Source organism: Mesoplodon mirus, assembly GCF_964341445.2.
Source record: "Mesoplodon mirus genome assembly, chromosome: 13".
Lineage (NCBI taxonomy): Eukaryota > Metazoa > Chordata > Mammalia > Artiodactyla > Ziphiidae > Mesoplodon > Mesoplodon mirus.
Window position 1 is genome coordinate 11,485,091 of NC_138989.1, and position 22,380 is coordinate 11,507,470.

The 22,380-nt window shown below is 46.9% G+C and overlaps 1 protein-coding gene across 2 annotated transcripts in view; it reads left to right on the forward strand.

Annotated features, from left to right (window-relative positions):
• VSIG10 (V-set and immunoglobulin domain containing 10) overlaps positions 1-19,697 on the forward strand; it is a 37,232-nt gene extending 17,535 nt beyond the window's left edge. For both annotated transcript variants that reach the window (XM_082640820.1, XM_082640821.1), the window contains 7 exons: positions 1,627-1,929; positions 3,859-4,119; positions 10,531-10,824; positions 13,612-13,722; positions 14,037-14,052; positions 15,564-15,775; positions 16,696-19,697. In XM_082640820.1, coding sequence (XP_082496946.1) covers positions 1,627-1,929; positions 3,859-4,119; positions 10,531-10,824; positions 13,612-13,722; positions 14,037-14,052; positions 15,564-15,775; positions 16,696-16,751 — 1,253 coding nt within the window. In that variant the 3' untranslated portion in view covers positions 16,752-19,697. The remainder of the gene's footprint in view (positions 1-1,626; positions 1,930-3,858; positions 4,120-10,530; positions 10,825-13,611; positions 13,723-14,036; positions 14,053-15,563; positions 15,776-16,695) is intronic.
• The last annotated feature ends 2,683 nt before the right edge of the window (positions 19,698-22,380 follow it).

Below are 22,380 nucleotides of genomic sequence, written 5' to 3' on the forward strand. Positions count from 1 at the left end.
AATCTAACACAGTACCTTTGCTGGCCCAGGCGTGGCTACCAATACCACAGAGGTAACCTGTGCTTGGCTGGGTGCTTGCCAGCTGTGGACACTCCCTAGGACCTGCTGGTCCACATACCTACCCAACTAGTCAGCAACAGGCAATGGGATATTTGAGCACCTCCCAAACAGTATAATTTTTTCCCCAGACCCTCTGTGGGAGGTGACATGATTCCAGCAAATCACTGCAACTCTTAGGAGCCAGCCCTGACGAGACAAGCATATTGTCAAGAATATTTTCCTCAGAAACCCACAATTTCTGTCGTTATACAATGGCCCCAGAATAGGTGGAAGTAGCTTCTGTACTTTGAGGGGATCTGGCAAAGCCTTTCCTCCCCCTAATAATTTATCCCCTGGGCATATTTTTGTCCAAAATTCTACAGTCATAGATTTATCCCTATGGCCAAGCATTGCCCTTTCTGGACTCTTCTTAAGAGGAAGTCTCTGGTGGAGGCAACACACTACAGGACTTTAGTATAAATAGGATCAAAGAGGATCTTAGATGCACTGGGTACCAATCGTGGGACGGCCTTTCTGGCACTGTTCTGAGTGCTGTACGATACTAATTCATTTAATTGTCATGACAACCCCATAAAGTGGGTTCTAGCATCATCCCCATTTTACAGATGAGGAAATGGAGGCTTAAGAGAAGTTAAATACTTTGCCCAAAGTCACACAGCTAGTAAGTGGAGTTAAAAATTGGGACTGGAACCAATGTTTCTTGTCTTTCAGTGTGAAATTGTGCCAGGGGTCCCCAAGACCACCCCCAGCTTCACTGATTCTCTAGGAGAACTCACAGGACAATGAGGACCATGCTTCCAAGAGTCCTCTCCCAGTGCAGTCACATGGGACACGCTTAATTCCTCCAGCAACAAGTTGTGGCAACACGTGTGGAATATCTACCAGGGACGCTCGTTAGAGACTCCAGCGCCCTAGGTTTTTACTGGGGCTTGTCACATAGGCATCCTCTGCCTAGCACATACCAAAATTCCAGACGCTCAGAAGGAAAGCAGGTGTTCAGCATAAGCCACACTGTTTGTACAAACAGTTTAGGCCTGGTGAACCCCACTCTTAACCAGTTCTGGGAACGGTGGGAACCCCCCTGAAATGCAAGCTCCTAGTTGCCAGCCCAGGCCCACCTTGCAGGCAGGCCTTTCTAAGGAAATCACTCAGGCCTGCTATGTTAACTCTTTTTGTTTCTTTTGTGGGGTCTTAGTTCCCCAACCAGGGATTGGACCCAGATCCTTGGCAGTGAGACTGCAGAATCCTAACCACTGGACCACCAGGGAAGTCCTGCTACATTAACTCTTTACGGCACAGATATCCTTTCCACTCATCCGTGTTTTTGAAAAGGGGCGATTTGCATTTTCCGTCTTCTGTAAGGATTGATCCCCTCAGTAAATCTCACAGGATTGCTCAGGAGTAAATGAAAGCATGCCTGAGGGCACTCGGCACAGTGTCTGTCACATAATATGTGGTTGATATTGTCATACTCACTGGCTGCTTCCTGATCATCTCTGTGTCTCAGAGCTGGTAAGGGGCTCCAGTGAACTCTTACGCCTTCCCCACCCACTCTGTCATTCCCAGGAGGCCCCTATCAGGTTGAGGTCAACATCTCCAGCACCGGCAGGCTCTCCAACAGCACGCTGTATGCGGCCAAGGGCTCCCGGGTGGATTTCTGCTGCAGCAGCAGCTCCTGGCCTCCGCCCATGGTTGAATGGTGGTTCCGGGCCCCGGATTCTAGCACCGAGCCCTTCGGAAACAACCTGACGGCCAGCTGCTTCACGCTGTTACTGATGTCGCAGAACCTCCAAGGGAACTACACCTGTTTGGCCACAAACATGCTCAGTGGGAGACATCGAAAGGTGACCACCGAGCTCCTGGTCTACTGTGCGTAAGCAGTGCTCCCTCCCCTCTGCCACTCCTTCACCTTGACCCTTCGTGAACTGCGTGTTTGTGCCTCCCCTTTGTATACAAAGACTTACCTGATGAACAGGTTCTAACATGCTTCTGCAGCTCCCTCGACACACACGTACACATGTCAAAGAGAGTGTTGCCTCTTCTGGAAGCTCACTGCTAACTAGGAGTACAGGAGAGTCCCTGTGAGTCATAGAGGGGAATTAATGCCAGGTCTAAAGTTTTGTTTTTTTTTTTTTTTTTTTTTTTTTGCGGTACGCGGGCCTCTCACTATTGTGGCCTCTCCCGTTGCAGAGCACAGGCTCCGGACGCGCAGGCCCAGTGGCCATGGCTCATGGGCCCAGCCGCTCTGCGGCACGTGGGATCCTCCCAGACCGGGGCACGAACCCGTGTCCCCTGCATCGGCAGGCGGACTCTCAACCACTGCGCCACCAGGGAAGCCCTAAGGTTTTTTTTTTTAATTGGGGTGAAAGTATATAACATAACATTAACCATTTTAAGATGTACAATTCAGTGGCATTGGGTCTATCCACAGTGTTGTGCAACCATCACGTTTGTCTAGTTCCAAAACATTTTCATCACCCCAAGTTGGAAACCCCATACCCGTGAAGCAGTCACTCCCATACCCTCTTCCCCCAGCCCCTGGCAACCACCAGTCTGTGTTCTATCTCTATGGATTTGCTTATTCTGGACATGTCATATAAATGGAATCACACCCTATATGACCTCTGGGGCCTGGCATCTTTCCCTTAGCATCATGTTTTCAAGGTTCATCTTGTTGTAGCTTGTGTCGGTACTTGTTTTCATTTCTTGGCCTAAGAGTATCTACTGTATGGCTCTACGGCAGTTTGTTTATCCATTCATCTGCTCTCACGCCCTCCATGAGCACAGGCCCTCTAGCGCTGTTAAGAACCAATAGTTCATGAATCTTTCTTTTGCAGGTGAAGAAACAACAACCCAGTGCACCTATGCACACATTTAGTGGAGGAACACCACTGTAGAAATAAACACAGGGTGCACTCCTAATCCATGCTAACGAAAGGGAGCGTGAGAACGACAATTAGCAGGCAGGGCAATGACACACTTACTTTATACGTTATTCAGCGCCTTTGTAAGTCTCAATGCTGTCTATCATAAATGACATTTATCGTATATAAAGTCATACGTGCTTGTTGTAGGAAACAGATGACTAGAAAGAAGAAAATAATCACTTGTACTCTAACCATCATTTTGGTATATTTCCAATAATTTTTCTTTTAGATGCCACATATCTACAAATAAGATCCAAATTTCTATTTATATGTATTATATAAAATATATAAAGGTATATGGCATACATAATATATATACTATCTACATACATATATAATATATATTATTTTATATATAATTATGAACACATAGGTTACAACAGGTTTCTAATTTGTTAAATTTTTATATATTTTTTAAAGTGGTACTTGCACATAGCAAAAAAGAAGTGTGTGTTGAGGTTTGGGGATGAATAAATCTCCCTCTTCCTGCAACTCCCTCTAGGGACCAGCAGAGCCCAGTAGAACTTTCTGTGATGATGGAAATGTTCTCTTCTATATGGTCTAATAGCTACCATGTGTGATGACTAGGAAATGTGAGTAGTCTGATGGAGGAAATAAATTTGTAATTAAATTAATGAAAATTTAAACAGCCACACGTGGCTAGTGAGAAATGCAGATCTCTTCCAAGATTTAACACCCAGCCGAGGAAACCCAACTTGTGTCAGGCACTAATGCGTGCTAGGAGCTATCTCAAGGTACACTAACTGGGGTTGACGTTTCTCGGATACCCTGGGTCTGTAACCCTGAGGGTAATAAACCCAGTGGCTCATCTTAGTCTGTGATTAAGGCCACGTCCTCTGGTGTTTTGCAGCGCCCCCTCCGTCAGCCCCTCAGTGCTGGGCAGAGCTGTCGCCAGGATTGTTCACGCTGCAGCTCAGCTGTCGCTGGGCAGGAGGATACCCAGACCCAGACCTCCTGTGGACAGAAGAGCCAGGAGGTGTGGTTGTGGGGACGTCAAAGCTGGGGGTTGAGATGCTGAACCAGCCCCAGCTGTCGGACGGCAAGAAGTTCAAGTGTGTCGGGAGCCACATAGTGGGGCCGGAGTTGGGAGCCAGCTGCGTGGTACAGATCAGTAAGTCTGCTTTGCCTTGTCCTGGGGTTCTGGGGTCCACTCACCTTCCTCTTTTCTGGGACAAGCCTTTGAAAGAAGGTCTGGGAGAGAAATCCCAGGGTGTTGGAGTGAACTGAATTCCTTCCATTTCTTCCTTCCTTTTGCTTTTTTTTTTAATTGAAGTATATTGGATTTACAATATTGTGTTAATTTCTGCAGCAGAGTGATTCAATTACACACACACACACACACACATAAATATATGTATACACACATTCTTTTTTATATTCTTTTTCATTCTGGTTTATCACAGGATATTGAGTATAGTCCCCTGTGCTATACAGTAGGACCTTGTTGTTTATCCATTCTATATATACTAGTTTGCATCTGCTAACCCCAAATGCCCTCTTCATCCCTTCCTTTCAAACTTTAAAGATGCTGAATGAAACTTCTTGGTTGTAGTCCAAGCTGGTTTTCCCTTGCAGTTTCTAAGTACTGAAGATGGAGCAGTGAACAAGACAGACAAGGTTCATTTACTAGTTATCTCCTGTTGTGGAACAAATTACCCCAGAACTTAATGGCTTCAAACAATAGTCATTATCTCACGATTTCTGTGGGCCAGGAATTCATACAGGGCAAGGTGCTGACATCTTGATTTAGAACTTCAGACTTTCCGAACTGTGAGAATAAATATCTGTTGTTTTAAGCCACCCCGTTTGTGGTACTTTGTTACAGCAGCCTCAGGAAACCAATCCAATGAGTAAGCCAGGGCCAGAGCATGTTAGGTTGTGTTGGCCCTGGTGAGGTTGTCCCCACAGTTTAGGAGGATAATCCTCAGAGGTGCAGCCGTGGAGAGCTGACATGCTGAGGATTGAGCCCTGCTGTGTCAGCAGGTGCTTGTTTTCCCAGGCAAGTGGCATTCAGATGGTTCACCCTTCCCACTAACTCATTCAGCACACTGCTCCCGGGCATCCCCTCTGTGTCAGGTACCATACCTGGCCTTGGGCAACAGAAGGGACCAGGACTCGTTTTCTGCCCTAGGACAGGGCTTGGTAAACTATGCCTCATGGGCCAAATCCGACCCAATTGGCTTTGGGACCATTTTTTAAAAATGAGATTTAAGTCACATAATATAAACGTCACTTTTTTTTTTTTTTATTTTTTGGCCGCATCATGCAGCTTGTGGGATCTTAGTTCCCCGACCAGGGATTGAACCTGTGCCCTCGGCAGTGAAAGCTCGGAGTCCTAACCATTGGACCGCCAGGGAATTCCCTAAAATTCACTATTTTAGAGTTTATAATTCATTGTTTTGTTTTGTTTTTTTAGTATGTTCACGATGTTATACTACCATCACTATTCTAATCCAGAATATTTCCATCACCCCCAAAAGAAACCCTAGCAGTCACTCTCTCTAGGAAGACCATGTGAGGGTACTCATTTCCCAGTATCTCCACCAACATCGAGTGTTATTAATTTTTTAGTTTTTTCCTCTTTGCTAGTTGGGATATGGCATATTGTTTTCATTTGGTTTTCTTTGATCACTGGTGGAGTTGATAATTTTCATATGCATATTGACTTGCTATATATTATCTGTGAATTATCTGTTTATATTTTGTCCATTTTTCCATTGGCTTGTTCATCTTTTCTTATTCCATAAGAGTCAGTTAATTTCATAGAACTGTCATGCACGTTATAGATATTTTTCTGGCATATATGGCTCCTAAACCACATTTCTGCAGTGGTGAGCAGTTTCTGATTTTGAAAGGTTCACCTCTGTCCTGTTCTTCTTCTTTTTTTTTTTTTTTTTAAATAAATATTCATTTATTTATTTATTTGGCTGCACAGGGTCTTAGTTGTAGCATGCAGGATCTATTGATAGTTGCCTGACCAGGGATCGAACCCGGGCCCCCTACATTGGGAGCACAGAGTCTTAACCACTGGACCACCAGGGAAGTCCCCTCTCAGTCCTGTTCTTTTAGGTTTCTGTGCTCAGAAGGTCTTTGACTCTTTCTTATTAACTTACTATTTGTAATCCTCACAGGACCCTGCAGATTAGGATGATTGGTAAGTTGCAGATGATAACATGTGTGAACTAATTTACCCAAGATCAATTGGCTCGTAAGTGAGGGAGCCAACACATAGCCAGGCTGGTCTGACCCCAGCGCACTTGCTTTTATCCAGGTAGTGCTGACTGCTTTCCTGGTGACCTTCCCCACATGATCTAGCAAATCTTTTTGGGTAGGATTTAGGTGCTCAGCATGGTCCCAGGTACTGTGGAGGAATATAGAGTCTTTGCCTTTAAAGGACTTAAACTTTACTTGGAGAGAGAAGTCTGGCAAATGTGAAGCAGGAAATGACAATATCACAAATACAACTGACCCTTGAACACCACAGGTTTGAATTGCGCGGTTCCACGTACATGTGGATTTTTTTCAATAAATGTATGATCTGTATTTTCACTTAACAGATCTTTAAATTAACTCACTGTGGGGAAAAGTTTGTGTCTGATTAGAGACCGTAGGATATAGAATCAAAAGAACTAGGGTTTGAGTCCTGATTCTATCCAAACTGTTTCAGCTTCCTGTCCTTGGGCGAGTCATTTATCAATTCCTTTGTTTCTGAGGCAGAGAGAGAGCAGGACTGTGGATTTTTAGATTTCTTGCAGGTTGGTCCCCCAACCCCCATGTGGTTCAAGGGTCAACTGCGATGGTGACATTAACATTTACTGAGTGCAGATAGAGTGTAGGTGCCAAGTATTTTGCACACAGTATCTCGTTCAGTTCTCAATCACCCGGTGAGCTGAGAGCTCGTATTATCCCTCAGAATTAGTTTCCTGGAGCTGCTGTAACAAAGTATCACGAACCTTGTGGCTTAAAACAACAGCCATTTATTCTCTCTCAGTTCTGGAGGCTAGAAGTTTGAAATCAAGGTGTCGGCAGGGCCCTGCTCCCATCAGAGTCTTCATGGGAGGATCCTTCCTGGCCTCTTCCAGCTCCTCATGGCTCTATGTGTTCCTTCGCTTGTGGCTGCATCACTTTGGTCTCTGCATCGGTTTTCATGTGACCTTCCCATTTGTGTGTATGTCTCCCTGTGGCCTCTCCTCTTCTTATAAGATACCAGTCCTTGGATTTAGGGCCCACCCTCAATCCAGGATGATTTCATCTTGAGATCCTTAACTAGTTACATCTGCAAAGACTCCATTTCCGAATAAGATCACATTCTGGGGTTCCAGGTGGACATGAATTTGGGGAGGACGCTCCATTTTACCGATGGTGAAACAGAGGCAGCCGACTTGCCCAGATTGCAAATAGAAAGCAGCTTACACACTCAGAGTAGTACATAATGAGGATGTCCGAAGTGTGTTATGGACAGTAAGTCCCAGGAAGTGAATAAATGATGGACCAATGCTGAGAGAGGGTGAAATTAGCAGAGGCAGCTGGTGGGGTTGTGTTATTTTGCGCTTACCCTTCCATTTTAATTGCAGATCTTGCCTAAGTCTTTATTCCTGTGACCCCAGAGACTTGACCAATAACTTGAATCTAAATATGTGCTCAGGGTTAAGAAATGTGTCTGGAGAAGGGAGCTGACCAGAAGTTTTCCCAATTCCAGGAGCACAGGAAGCAAGCACAGAGCCTGGACCCTTCTCGGACTCTGACACCATCCAGTTCTCCCCACCTCCCTCTTGGGCACTCGAGCCTGGATGTGCATACAAGTCACCCGACGTGGCTGGTTAAAATGCAGATTCTGACTCTCTTGGTCTGGGTGGACCCAATATCTGCATTTCTAATTGCCTCCAGGAAGTGCTGATGCGGCTGGTCCGAGGACCACACCTTGAGTAGCAAGACCCTTGCAGGCGAGGGGTCTCTGGATCATTCCACTTGAAAGGACTAGTAGGACACTGAAGTGTAATGCTAGCGTCCACCTCAGGGATCCAGGGCAGTGTAGCCCCCAAGCTGATGAAAAGTCATGCTTTCGGAGATTCCTGCTGCCCAGATCGATCGATCTATCTATCTATCATCTATCTGTCTATCTACCTTTCTTTTCTTTCTTTCATTTCTTTTCCTTCCTTCCTTCCTTATCTCTCTCTCTCTCTCCCCCTCCCTCCCTCCCTCTCTCTCTCTTTCTCTTTCTTTCTTCCTCCCTCCCTCTCCTTCCTTCCTTCTTTCTCTCTCTCTCTCTCTCCTCCCTCCCTCTCTCTCTTTCTCTCTTTTTTCCTCCCTCCCTCCCTCCCTTCCTTCCTTCCTTCCCTATTTCTCTCTCTCTCTCTCTCCCCCTCCCTCCCCCTCCCTCCTTCCCTCTCTCTCTCTTTCTTTCTTTTCTTCAGCTGTGCCACGCAGTTTGTGGGATCTTAGTTTCCCGACCAGGGATTGAACCTGGGCCACATGGCAGTGAAAGCACCAAGTCCTAACCACTGGACGGCCAGGGAACTCCCCAGATCTCTCTTTATATGGTGTGTAGCCCCTAAACTGAAGACGCCAACTCAGCCTACAATGAGCTGCGGTGTTAGAGCTGCGGTGTTACAGAGCCCCATGTGCGGCGGCCCCAGCAGGTGGTCCGCCTCCTGCAGATCTGTGAGGGCCCAGCAGCACCTGCCCCACCCCTGACGGAGTATCCCTTTAAGTGAAACTCGTTGAATTTATAGGTGCCACACTAGCTGGATGGTGACACAGCTGTCTGAGGGGTGAGTGCTGTGTCTGGCAAAAGTACATGATATTTGTTTGGGGTTCAGGGGAGGTGCACTGGGGGAATTGTTTGTTTTGCTTTTAATAAAGGAGGAGGGGGCCATTTATCAAACTTTGGTTTGGGACCCCTAAATACAGCCATACTGATGAGGCTTGTCACTGCTGCTGGCTTTGTGACCCTAAAGGAAATTCTGGTTAACCATAAAGCAGGGAAGGAGGGATTTAGCAACATGGGGGGAATCTGACAGTTGATCCAAGAAGGAGTGTCTGCACGTGAGTTTTCTGAGCAAAACCAGGTTTGGGATATTCTCTTCTGTTAACCTGACCTAGAGAGAGAGGCTTCTGGGTTGTTCCACCCCCACCCCCTTGCCCCTTGCCCCTTCCCCAGATGCCAGCAGTGAAACCCTAGTTTCTCTCTTGGAACAACTGCCAAGGGGAAGCGTGTAGTTTCACTCTCCAGGGCAGGAAGCCAACATGCTGCTCTGTGTCCCTCAGCTGCTGAAAACATGGATTTCATAAATCCTCCCGAGATGAATTTGTTACCCTTCCCAAGAGGGTGTGCATTTTGGGAGAAGGCTTCTCTTGCAAAGGATACAAGTAGATCGCCATAGTAGACCTCATAGCTCCCTGTGTCCCACTTAAATCAGACCCCAAGGCCACAGGGATGCCACATTCTGAGTTTTCTAGGACAGACCTGTCCTAGACAGAAGAATGGCCCCCAAAAGATGTCCACATCCTAATCCCCAGAACCTGTGATAATGTTACCTTACATGGTAGAGGGACTTTGCATCTGTAATTAAGAACTTTGAGATGGGGAGAGTGTCCTGTGTTATCTGGGTGGGCCCAGTGTGATCCCAAGGGTTCTTATAAGAGGGAGGCAGGAGGGTCACATGCAGTAGTGAGAATTGATGACAGATGCAAGAGGTAGGAGTAATGCAAGGAAGGGACTACAAGCCAAGGAATGCAGGTGGCTCCTGTCTAGAAGCTGAGAAAACAAGGAAACGGATTCTCACCTAGAGCCTCCAGAAGGGACCAGCTCTGCCAACACCTTGATTTTAGTTCTGCAAGATTATTTCGGACTTCTGACCTCCAGAACTCTAAAAGGATAAATTTGTGTTGTTTTAACTGCTAAGTTTGTGCAATTTGTTACAGCAGCAACAGGAAACTAATACAGCTGCCTTCTGTCCCCTGGAACACCCTTGTCAGGCTGTGTGCCCATATCTTATCTGATCAGTATGATTATTATACATAGAAGCTTACAGCATGAGAAGTAAGGAGATGTGGACCACAAAAACATGACTCCTTGGGTTCCATTCTTACATAGAGTGACCAACTCATCTTGGTTTGCCCGGGACTTCACCAGTTTTAGCACTGAAAGCCCCCAGGTCCTGGGAACCCCCTCAGCCTTGACAAACCAGGACATTTGTTCCCCCTAAATCCTAGCTGCTCACTTATTTAGTCATGTGACTTTGAGCAAGTTACTTAACTTTCTCTGTGCCATAGTTTCCCCATCTGCAAAATGGGGATAACAAGATTGTTGTGAGAATTATTAATTGGGTTAATAAGTAGAATGGTGCCTAGCCCATTGAATGTTCAACAAATATTAGCTTTTATTATTATATGAGACCAGGTGCAGTACAGAAGTTCCTGGAGTTGCTTTGTTTGGAAGAAGTAATATTCTTGAAATTCTCAGACCACCGATTGAACCTCCTTCAACGTTTGTCTTTCTTTACCTTCTTCTGATGGTCAGGGAGCCCCTCCCTTCTCTCTGAGCCCATGAAGACTTGTTTCGTGGGAGGCAATGTGACGCTCACCTGCGAAGTGTCTGGAGCCTACCCCCCCGCCAAGATCCTGTGGCTGAGCAACCTCACCCAGCCGGAGGTCGTCATCCAGCCCAGCGGCCACCACCTCATCACCCAGAGTGGCCAGAGCTCCACCCTCACCATCCGCAACTGCTCCCAGGACCTGGACGAGGGCTACTATGTCTGCCGGGCTGAGAACCCCGTGGGGGTGAGGGAGGTGGACATCTGGTTGAGCGTGAAAGGTGAGTGAAGTGGCCCCAGAGGAGGAGGAGGAGGGCCGAGAGCTTCAGAGGACCTGGCATCAGCATGGGGACGGCTTGGTGCCTCCCTACATGTGGGTCACTGCCATCTGGGAGAAGGCCTGTCTGCTTCCCTGTGGCTTGACAAGGTGGATGGGAAAATTATTGTCCAGTCCTAAATCTCTAACATTTGCATAGGGATAAAAGAGTTATTTAATATCTGTTACATCCTAAAGGAAAAAAATATATATATATATATTAAAATAAAATACATGTATAAAATAGATATAATTTATATATATATATATAAAATGTAAGCTGAGAAACATAATAGCAAAATGAACACCCAGAAAACTAACATCCCACTTAAGATATGGAACAGTGCCAACACTGCTGGAATTACCTGAAGACAGTGTGGCCAGATGTAGAAAAAAACAATAGCAAAGCTAAAAAAACAGGATGCTCACAAATTTGTATTTCAGAAAAACATATAATTTTTTTTTTTAATGTACGTCCCCAGTATTGCTTGGGACATACTTATTCAAAAAAAATTATTCATTGTTTATCTGAAATCCAAATTTAAGTGAGCACACAGTATTTTATCTGGCAACCCTACCTGTAGGCCCGTTTCCAGGCTCATCCTGGGCCTTCTGAAAAAGGTAACCACTATCCTGAGTTTCATGTTTTATTTAAGAAAAAATATGCTGCATATGGTCACATTTCTACATAATATATTGTTTGTTTTAGAGTTTTGAAAAATGGTTGTTACCATACAAGTGTAGTCTTTTGTAATTTGCCTTTTTTATCCCACATTTTGTTTCCAGAATTTATTCATGCTGATGTGTATAATTATACTTTGTACCTCTGTGCTGCTGTATAATTTTCCATTGTATCACTACTCCACAGCTAAGTTATTGATTTTCCTGCTGATGGATGTTTGTGCTGCTTCTGGTTTTTTTGTTGTGATGAACAAACAGTGTTGCTATGGAAACCTTTTTACCAGCCCCTTGTGTACATATACCCAGGTCCCCAGGCAAATATTTCTCTAGAATATTTGTACAAGGAGTAGAAATGAAGGTTAGGTTATGTGCATTTTTATCTATGAGATAACATCAAAGTATTTTCCAGAGTGGTTATACCAATTTCCATTTGCAACAGCAGTCGTTCCACATTTTCACCCACAGATTTTGTGATTTTTGCCCATCAAGTGGGTGTAAAATGAAATCTCATTGTGGTTCTAATTTGAATGTCTCTGATTACTAAGAAGGCTGAGCATTATTTCATATGTTTATTTGCTATTTATGTTTCATCTGCAAAATACATAATTGTGTCTTTTGACGTTTTCCCCTTTCCTATAGATATATAGGAGTTCTTTAGAAATTCCATATGCTAATTGTTAGTTTCACATGTTACAAATATCTCCTTTCAGTTGTCTTTCTTGTTTTCTTTATGGTATCCTTCGATTTGCAGACATTCTTACTTTAATGTTGTTGACTTTATGAATCTGTTCTTATATCATTAGCAATTTTTGTGTCTTAAGGAATCCTTATCTATCCTATGGTCATGAAAGTATTCTTCCATATTTTCTTAAAGCTTTAACACTAACCTTTCATAGTTAACTCTTTAGTCCATCTAGAATTGATTTTTGTGAATGATGTGAGGTAGACATCAAGTTTCCTCCACCCCCCAATTTGGATAACTATTTGGTCTAGCACCACATCCTGAAGAGTTCCTCTTCTACTCACTAGTCTGTCCTATATCAAGTTTCCTTCTGTGTGTGGACCTGTTCTTGGATTCTCTATTCTGTTCTCTTTTTTTAAATATATATATATTTTTGGCCGTCCCAAGCAGCACGCGGGATCTTAGTTTCCCTGACCAGGGATCAAACCCGCGCTCTTAGCAGTGGAAGTGCTGAGTCTTTTTTTTTTTTTTTTTTTTAAATAAATTCATTTATTTATTTTTGGCTGCATCGAGTCTTCGTTGCTGTGCACGGGCTTTTCTCTAGTCATGGCGAGCGGGCTTCTCATTGCTGTGGCTTCTCTTGTTGCAGAGCACGGGCTCTAGGTGCACGGGCTTCAGTAGTTGTGACTTGCAGGCTCTAGAGTGCAGGCTCAGTAGTTGTGGCTCACGGGCTTAGTTGTGGCATATGGGCTCTTCCCCAACTGGGGATCGAACCCACGTCCCCTGCATTGGCAGGCGGATTCTTAACCACTGCGCCACCAAGGAAGTCCCGAAGCGCTGAGTCTTAGCCGCTGGACTGCCAGGGAAGACCCTCCCTATTGTGTTCTATTGATCACTTCATTGTGGCACCAATAACTCACACTCTTAATTACTATGGCCTTAACAGCAGTCTTGATGTGTGGAGACACAGAGATTTTAACTTTCCAATGTTCTTTTTTTTTTTTCTGTTTTTACTTTTTATTTATTTTATTTATTTTTTTCAATTTTATAAATTTATATTTTTATATAAAATTAGTTTTATATAACTAATTCTTATTAGTTATCTATTTTATACATATGAGTAAATATATGTCAATCCCAATCTCCCAGTTCATCCCACCACCACGCCCCCCCTCCAATATTCTTTTGCATCACATGCCTTGTTTGATTCCCACAAACTGTCTGAAGTAGAAAAATGATATCTTTATCTTGCTCTGCAGAGAGGTCATATGCCTTGCCCAAGGTCATAAAACCGAGATAAGAGTAGGATCCAGGCAGAGGAGGGGAGGTATTGCCCTCCTAGCTGTGTGTATCACGTGGCCGAGTCAAGGGTGTGATTTGTCTTTGCAGAACCTGTAAACATCGGGGGAATTGTGGGCACCATCGTGAGCCTCCTTCTGCTGGGACTGGCCATTATCTCTGGGCTTCTGTTGTACTACAGCCCTGTGTTCTGCTGGAAAGGTAAGGGCTTCCCGGAAGGGTAAGGGCTTCCTGGGTCCCTTTGCTTCTCTCTCAGGCTTCTTGAGAGGGTGTGGGTGGGGGGAGGTTGCCCCTGTTATGCTCCCACCTGAAGCTCCATTCAAGAGGTTTCCAAATTGGGTGCAGATGTGCAATAATGAAGCACCTAAGAACCACGCCTGAACACCCTGTCATCTCTCGTATTGGGTCAGTTTTCTCATTGTCCATTCTTTTGTAAATGTTAGATTGATTAGAAACTTCTGTGAGGCCGAAGTGGATATTATTGGATATTAATGTTTTTTCCTTTCTCCTTTCAGTAGGAAGCACTTTCAGGTGAGTGTTCCCTAGACTCAAATCAAAAATCCATTTCCATGATGTCTTCACTGACGTTTTGTTTATAATGTTTCATAAGAACAATAATAACCACCGCCACTGGGGACCTACCACGGGCCAGACACGGGGCTGGGGCTTCCTCAGGCATTATTACAATGCCGTCATAAACTCTTCAGGGTGCTGCTGTTCCAGACAAGTCGAGGGAGGCTCAGTGTAGCAAAAAGCAGCTTCTGCAAGCTCATCCAGGGAGTGAGCGGCTGTGCCTGCAGTTAGACCTGGGCCTGACCTGATTCCAAAGTCTGTGCTGTTTTTGCAACGCCAGACCTCAGGGCCAGGCACATTGCTGGACTGTCACTGAGGCATACAGACAGCAGGTACATATTGAGCCCATCATTCATACATTTATTTTATTTAGTTTTCCTTTTCTAAAAGGAAGAATAAGTCATTGTCTTACAGCATGTTTTGGAAGACTAGTCTGAGCATGCCCAGAAGCCCCTCCCAAAAGGAAACCTCAGTAGGGGCAAAGCAACTAAATGGAACTTATGTATTTAGCCTCCTAAGGAGATTCTGGGTGGGAGCAAAGAACTCTTCTCTTTGCTCCTCTTATCCATTTATAACTATGGGGTATTATTGTTCTGGGACCATTGTTCATAATGAGGGGATTTTATTGTTCTGGGACCATCTTTCAGCGGAAAGTGTTACCTTTACAGCCCTGTTTTTGAGGGTCATTCTGGAATGAATCTGTCATTCCCCAGGCTTATTTTTCACAGAAGGGAGCAGCTTGGCATAATGGGAAAAGGTTTTGGAATGAATGGACCTGGGTTCACATGGCAGCTCTGCCCTTCAAGCCCGTGGCTCCTGGAAAATCCCTGACCCTCTCTGAGGCTTTGTCTCCTCATCTGTTTCTCAGAGGCGGGCTGTAAGGATTAAATGAGAATGTGATGCTCCTAGGACTGACTGGCCCGTGAAATGTACAGTCCGGCTGGGCAGGCAGAACTAGCAACAAACTAGAGAACAACTCAGTGCCAAACCGCTGGCCGTGGACGCCAAATTCAGTCATAGTTCAAGGCTTCAGGGGGAGGCAGAGGACTTCACTTGGGCCTTGAATAATGAAAAGGTGGAGACATTTCAGTAAGTGCAGGAGAAATAAGGGCATTTCAGGAAAGGAACAGAGCGTCTGTGTACGTGCTGTGAGGGGAACTGAAATGGTGGGTGCTTGGGACAATGAGGTCATCTGCCTGAGAAGCAGCAGGGTGGGGAGAGGTGGAGTGCTAAAACTCACCCAGCACAAGATACAATTATCTAGACAATCTTCAGCAGCATCTCTCCGCGAGGTTACAATCGAGGTTACAATCGCACTGTCATCTCATGACTCAACCAAGTTGAATACATGAAGAATTTTCCATGTTACCAAAGGGGCTGCAAAGAACCAAGTGTTTCCTATTCAGCGAGGGCTGAAGTTGGAGAAAACAGGGTATCTTCTTGATTATGTCTCCCCTTCTGGAAATTAGGAGGCAAGACATGGGTGATGTCATGGTTTTGGTGGATTCAGAAGAGGAAGAGGTGGAGGAGGAGGAAGATGCTGCAGAAGAGGAAGAGGAGGAAGCAAGTGAGAGGGAGGAGTCTCCAAAAGAAGTAACCAAGTACGGCCACATCCACAGAGTGACAGCACTGGTGAATGGGAATGTGGACCGGATGGCCAATGGACTCCAGGCTCTGCAGGGTAAGCTCTTTGTCCTTAGAAGCTCTCTGTGAGGTTGTGGTGGGCTTCCCTGGAAGAAATCTCCAAGGGCTGTCTTTTAAAGGTTGGGAAAGACAGTTAAAGTTTAATCTAGAATCTGAGAATCTCCTGTCAACTACCAACACCCTAATTAAATGGACAAATATTTATCAAGGGCCTGCTCTGGGAAAGGCACAGATTGGTACTGTCAGGCACTAGAAAAGAAAGACTGATGGTGAAGGGCTTTACGAGAGCAGTTAGGGCAAACAGACTAAAACACGAGGGGGAAATGAAAGCAGAAGGAAGATTTAACCAACCCTTTGCGAGGGCAGTAGAGGAGCTTTGGCAAGAAGGAATCTGATTCCTTGCCTGATGAATGATACGTTTACAAATCACAGAACCTCAGGAGAAAGATGAGAGCCCTGAGGGGTGCATTGGTTGGGAGACGTTTTCTGGAAGACGTGGGCTATGAGACACGTCTTTCAGGACAGCTAAGTTTGAATAAGCAGAAAGGAGGGGTGGTCCAGGCGAGGGGAATGGCAGAAGCCAGGAGTGTGGAGGGTGGGCAGTGTCAAGCAGATGTGTCAGAGGATTTTGAGTGGAAAGAACAGGTAGAAGCGGGGATACACACCCTGCCCCACCTGCTCCTCCACAAACTCATCAGTAAAGGTCCTGAAATAGAGGTGATTGAAAACTGATTGGGGGGGGAGGAATTCCCTGGCGGTCCAGTGGTTGGGGCTCTGCGCTACCACTGCAGGGGGGCATGGGTTCAATCCCTGGTCAGGGCACTAAGATCTCCCACATGCCGCGTGGAGTGGCCATAACAAAAAGAAAAAAAAAAAGAAAAAGAAAAACTGATACGGAAACAGAGTCTCCCCTATTGAGGTTACTCAGAGTTGGGTCTACTTTTCCCTCCTGTACAGATGACAGCAGTGAGCAGCAGAGTGACGTCATTCAAGAAGAAGACAGGCCAGTTTGAGGAAGACAACTGTCCTTTGTTATCCTGTCTCAAAAGCTTGGAAAGCTACGTCGAAGATGAGTTTTATATTCTGCTTCACTTGACTTGCATCCCTGCCTGAGGGCTGAAAACGGTTTGTGGCTCTCAGCAAAAAAAGGAAAACACATACACATCTTTCCTTCCCTTTTTTTTATTTTTTCTAAATTGGTTTGATTTACTGTAAGTTTTCTCAACAATGTTGAAAAGCTTTGGAATGGGCAGTGTGTGGGGGGAAAGCTGCATTTGGTATCTGAGGTGCCCCTGTCGCTGTGCCCCTGGCTTTCTCCAGGTTGACTGATGCTGAGATGGGGGAGGCACTTGGCCTCGGCGCCCTTTGTCACTGTTAAAGGTCTGTAACCGGCTCGCCCCGGCACACAAGGGAATAGTGTGGGGTGATAAGGACACTTCCTTTTTCACTGCCCAGGTGAGCTGAGGAACCAGGCACACGTCAGCTCTCTGGAAAAGGTGAGGGGGGTCAGCTACTGATGCTAATCAGGGGGAGGCACTTTGGTTCGGGTTCTGAGTCGGAAACACCTGGTCTTGAATCTGGACTCCGCTCCTTACCTGTTTCATGGGCTTGGGCAGGTAGCTTTACCTCTCCCCTGAGCCTCAATTTCTTCATCTGTGAAATGGGTGAAATCACACCTATCTTACAGGGTTATGGTGGGGACCAAGGTACTTCAGGATGTGAGTGCCTAGGAGGTGCTCCGTAGATGTTAGTTATCTTCTCCTTTGCCTTCCTTAGCTGAAGAAGAAAAATGTCAACTGTTCAGTTACAAACTGCTGCCTGGGCCTTCCATTCTCTGTAGAATATTCCAGACTAGGGCATCATCAGAGCTCTCCTGGGGATTTTTGCCTCCCTTGGGATAGAATTCTTTTCAAAAGAGTTAGGGGCTGATAAGAGGAAGTGCCTTTCATTAGAATCTCGCATTTTCCAGAGCTTTGTGTTTATAGAAAAGCCTCTTAGGTGATGCACTCTTAGCTTTCAGACTTTCCCGTCCTTCCTTTCTCCTGTGGCTTTGAAAAAAGGCAAGGAGAAATGTTTTGTAACAGAGTAGATCAGTTCGTCTGGCCTCGGTTTCTCGATCTTGGAAATGGGAATGGGAAAGCTTGTTTCCTTCCTACTTCTTAAGGGTGTTATGAAGATACGCTGCTCAATAATGCTAAGTTTTGTTTGTTTGTTTGTTTGTTTGTTTGTTTTGCGGTGCGCGGACCTCTCACTGTTGCGGCCTCTCCCATTGTGGAGCACAGGCTCCAGACACGCAGGCCCAGCGGCCATGGCTCATGGGCCTAGCTGCTCTGCAGCATGTGGGATCCTCCCGGACCGGGGCACGAACCCGTGTCCCCTGTGTTGGCAGGAGGACTCTCAACCACTGCGCCACCAGGGAAGCCCAATAATGCTAAGTTTTGAATGAAAATAACATATGATGAGTTTAAGCTGCTGCTGTTCCCTGTACAGTTTAGAGATTTTTTTTTCTTTCGAATTTCATCCTAATCTCTTAAATGTCAGGGACCTTCTAAGGGTGTAAAATATGTGTGCTAAACTTGAAAATCTGACTTGAATTTGCACTCTGCAATGTTGCATATCCTGCTCTGATGGGCACGACTTAAAGGGGAACTTCCCTCTCCAATAACAGGACCTGGGACTCCTAAGATGAGAAGTATGTTACCTGCAGGGTTACCTTGCAGGTGTGGTTGGAGCAGGTCCACTTTCTTGGATGAAGGAACTAAACTGAGGGAGTCACTAGAAGTGAGCCCTGTCCCCAGCTCAGAACACTGGGGAGGTCAGAGGCTGGCTGCAATGTCTGCCCGTCAGGGATAGCTGTGACCTGCAGTTCTCTTGTTGGGCTGAGTCTTTCGCTGCGTGGAACCTCACATTCTTAACCACTCTAACCAGTCTAAGTTAGTGTCATTTCAGAACGGATACTTGACAGGTTGTGTTTAAACTCGCTGAACCCTGAGCTAGTCTCTGGATCCGACAGTCCACCCTGCAGAGGCGACCATATTTAAAAAGGGAAAAAGCAAAGAAACTATTAGGGAAAAAAAAAAAAAATCCCTAGCTGGGAATGCAGAGAATGATTTGCAAGATCACTGAGATGCTTCCTGCGACTTCCTCTTCTCCTGCATGCACACCTGACGACAGGGAAATCTTCGGGGCAGGATTTTTCCACCAGTAAATGGGAGCTTCAGGGTCTTGGTGCCAAACATTATTAACCCTTGTCCAGCTGAGCTGTGATCGTTGTCACTTATATCTGAGCCCTGTGTGCATAGATGATATTGCTGGGTCAGTTAAGAGCTGAGGTACTGGGCGGGGGAGGTCTTCAAGCTTTGAGGATTTTAAAGAATTAGGTCTTTTTTTTCTTTTCTTTAAGATGACCCATCCCCAACTCCACCAGTACGTTGACAGCGGGTTACAGACTTTCTGTGGCAAAGACCAACTTGTTACATTGTGCTTTAAAATAAAATCTTATCTGAATGTATTGTGAACTGGAGACGAGGAGATATACTTACCAGAACCAGGAAGATAAATACTTCCAGGCCATCACAACTGACATTCCTTTTCCTCAAAACCTGGTGGACATTGGGAAAGGGGCTGTCATAATCCTGTGGCTTTGATATCAGCTCCCATTCTCACAAGCACACACCAAACCTATTACTGCAGCAGGAGAGCCCATGATGGAAAAGTTCCCTAACCCAGGCACTGAAACCTGGAAAATCATCCTTGCTGGGTAAAGTTTATTATGATGCAACATGTGCCAACCGGTATTTCTCACCATGGTCCTGGCCAGGAACTGCTGCAAAAAGAACAAAACAGATCCCTCTGCATTATTTACATTTTAATAATTGGTGTGGAGGCGAGGTTGGGAGAAATTCATTCTGAGGTTATAATATGGATTTTTTAAAGATAATGGAATAAAGTTATTTTTAAATAAATGCTTTAGTCATCTTTATTTAGACCTGATTAATAAACTGAAAGATTTGGGGAAGTGGATTTGCTGCCCACAATTTTTGTTTTTTTAATTAGCTTTCCCAGTATTGGTAACAATATTGTCTTCGTTGCCGTGTTATTCTTTTCCACGACTTGTAGATCCTACCCACCCTCTCATCTCTCCTAAACTCCTTGAGAAATTTGTTCTCCATTGTTTTCTTGCTACATACCCTCAAACACACGCCTCTTTGTGGTCAGATTGTTTTATTTATTTACTTATTTTTGGTGGCGTTGGGTCTTCGTTGCTGTGCGTGGGCTTCCTCTAGTTGTGGTCAGCAGGGGCTACTCTTCGTTGCAGTGCGCGGGCTTCTCACTGCTGAGGTTTCTTTTTGTCGCAGAGCACGGGCTCTAGGTGCGTGGGCTTCAGTAGTTGTGGTTCATGGGCTTAGTTGCTCCACGGCATGTGGGATCTTTCCGGACCAGGGCTCAAACCCATGTCCCCTGCACTGGCAGGCAGATTCTTAACCACTGCGCCACCAGGGAAGTCCCTGGTCAGATTGTTTTTTGTTTTGTTTGCCATGCCCTGCAGCTTGCAGGATATTAGTTCCCTGACCAGGGCTTGAACCCGTGCCCTTGGCAGTGAAAGCGTGAGGTCCTAACCCCTGGACCACCAGGGAATTCCCTTGGTCAGATTGCATACTTTCTAATATTAAAGGGCTAGGGTAGGAGTTGTCATGGAGCAGTAGACTGATGGGCTGTCTGAAAAGACAATTTATATCAGCTGTCGGGTCCTTGCAGCAGTTGGTAGTTTTGGAGTTTCTCACAGGGTTCAGCTAATTGTAGTCCCCAGAATGTGTCACCTCACCTCCCACTTGAGGTGGCCCAACTCCACTCCCTGTTCCTGTTCTAGGCCTTTCTCTTGGGTCATTCATCTCTCCCGTTTCTTTACTTCATTCCAAGCTTCCTAAGCTCTAATCAAAGCTGTCCCATTTTCAACTTCCTTCCTTTTTAACCAAACCCATGATTCCTACCTTCACCTCACTTTCCCATGTTTTTTTAAAAAAATAAATTTATTTATTTATTTAGGCTGCGTTTGGTCTTCGTTGCTGTGCGCGGGTTTCTCATTGCAGTGGCTTCTTGTTGCAGAGCACGGGCTCTAGGTGCACGGGCTTCCGTAGTTGCAGCACGCGGGCTCAGTAGTTGTGGTGCACGGGCTTACCTGCTCCGCGGCATGTGGGATCTTCCCGGACCAGGGCTCAAACCCATGTCCCCTGCACTGGCAAGCATATTCTTAACCACTGCGCCACCAGGGAAGTCCCCCCATGTTCTTTTTAACCCTGTCCCTCCATTTTCATGTCCCGTGTGTGTTTAATCCAAGCCTCTGTTTTCCCAGCCCCTCATTTTACCTCCGCCTGTTTTCACTTCTGTTCCGTGCTGTCCCTCAGGCTTCCTGGGTCACACCCACGTTCACCCAGCTTGTCCATTTCTGGACCCTCCCACTTTTGACCCCTCTTTTTCTCTGGCTGGCTGCCCCTTTTAATCGCGGCACGTTCATGTTTTCACCCTCCATTTTCCGGTGGGCTTTTTTTTTTTCTGGTTCCCATTTTTTAAGCAACGGCGGCTGACGCCTTCCTCTCACCCTACACTTTTACTCCTCTCAGCCCCTTCGTTCCTCTACCGCGGCTCCCAATTAACCTCTGAGCTCCCCGCCGCCTCAGGTTGCCAATCTTACTCCTCTGCCTCATTTCTTCTCTCCCGCCGGGGTTCCGGGACCCCATCCCCCCAGTTCTCTCCTCAGTCTTTGCTTTTCGTCTCCCCCATTCTCCTGACCGCCGGCGTCTTCAGGTCCCCCTTCCGCCCTGGTCCGCCCCCATCCCCGATTTTCCCCCTGTCCCATCTCCCCCCGTTTTCTCCTCAGCTCCCCGGTGCCTTTCCGTACCCCCTTCCTCGTTTTCCCCTCAGCTTCACCGCACCCCGTTTTAGACCCACACCTCCTCCCTCCATCCCCGATCATCACCTGGCCCCCCACTCCGTTCCTCCCATCCCCCCCATTCCCGCCTTTCCCCCTAAGCCCCGCTCCTCCCAGGTCTACCAGAGGCGCTCCCTCTGTCCCCTGGTTCTCCCACCCCCATTTCCCCCTCCGGCCCCCGTTTCCCCTCGGCCCCGCTCCCCGACCCCCCCCCCCGCCCTTCGCGTTCACCTGCCTGCCTCCCACCCCGGCTTCTCCCTCAGCACCTCCCGCCCCAGGTTACAGTCTGTCCTCACAGCCGCCCGTTCTCTGAGCTCCGCTCCCTACCCCCGGGTTTTCACCTGCCCCCCCCACTTTCCCCGGGCCCCGCTCCCCCAAACCCCAGGTTTTTCTCCTGCCCGCGTCCACCTGCCCCCCCACTCCGCTTTCCCTTCGGCCCCGTTCCCCATCCCCCCTCCAAGGCCGACCCTTCCCCGCCCGGCGTCCACCTGCCCGCCCCCCGCCGTCCGGCAGCCCGGCTCCCGGGTTCTCTCCAGCCCGCCCCGGCCCCGCCCCCCGCGCGTCCCCGCCCGCGCCCGCCGCCATGTGACGGGAAGCAGCTGATGGCCTCTCCGGGCGGCGGCGGCGGGCGCGGCGGCGGCGGCGGCGGGGCCGGGGCCGGGGCCGGGGCCGGGGCCGGGGCCGGGGCCGGGGTGGGGGCGGGCGGCGCGGGG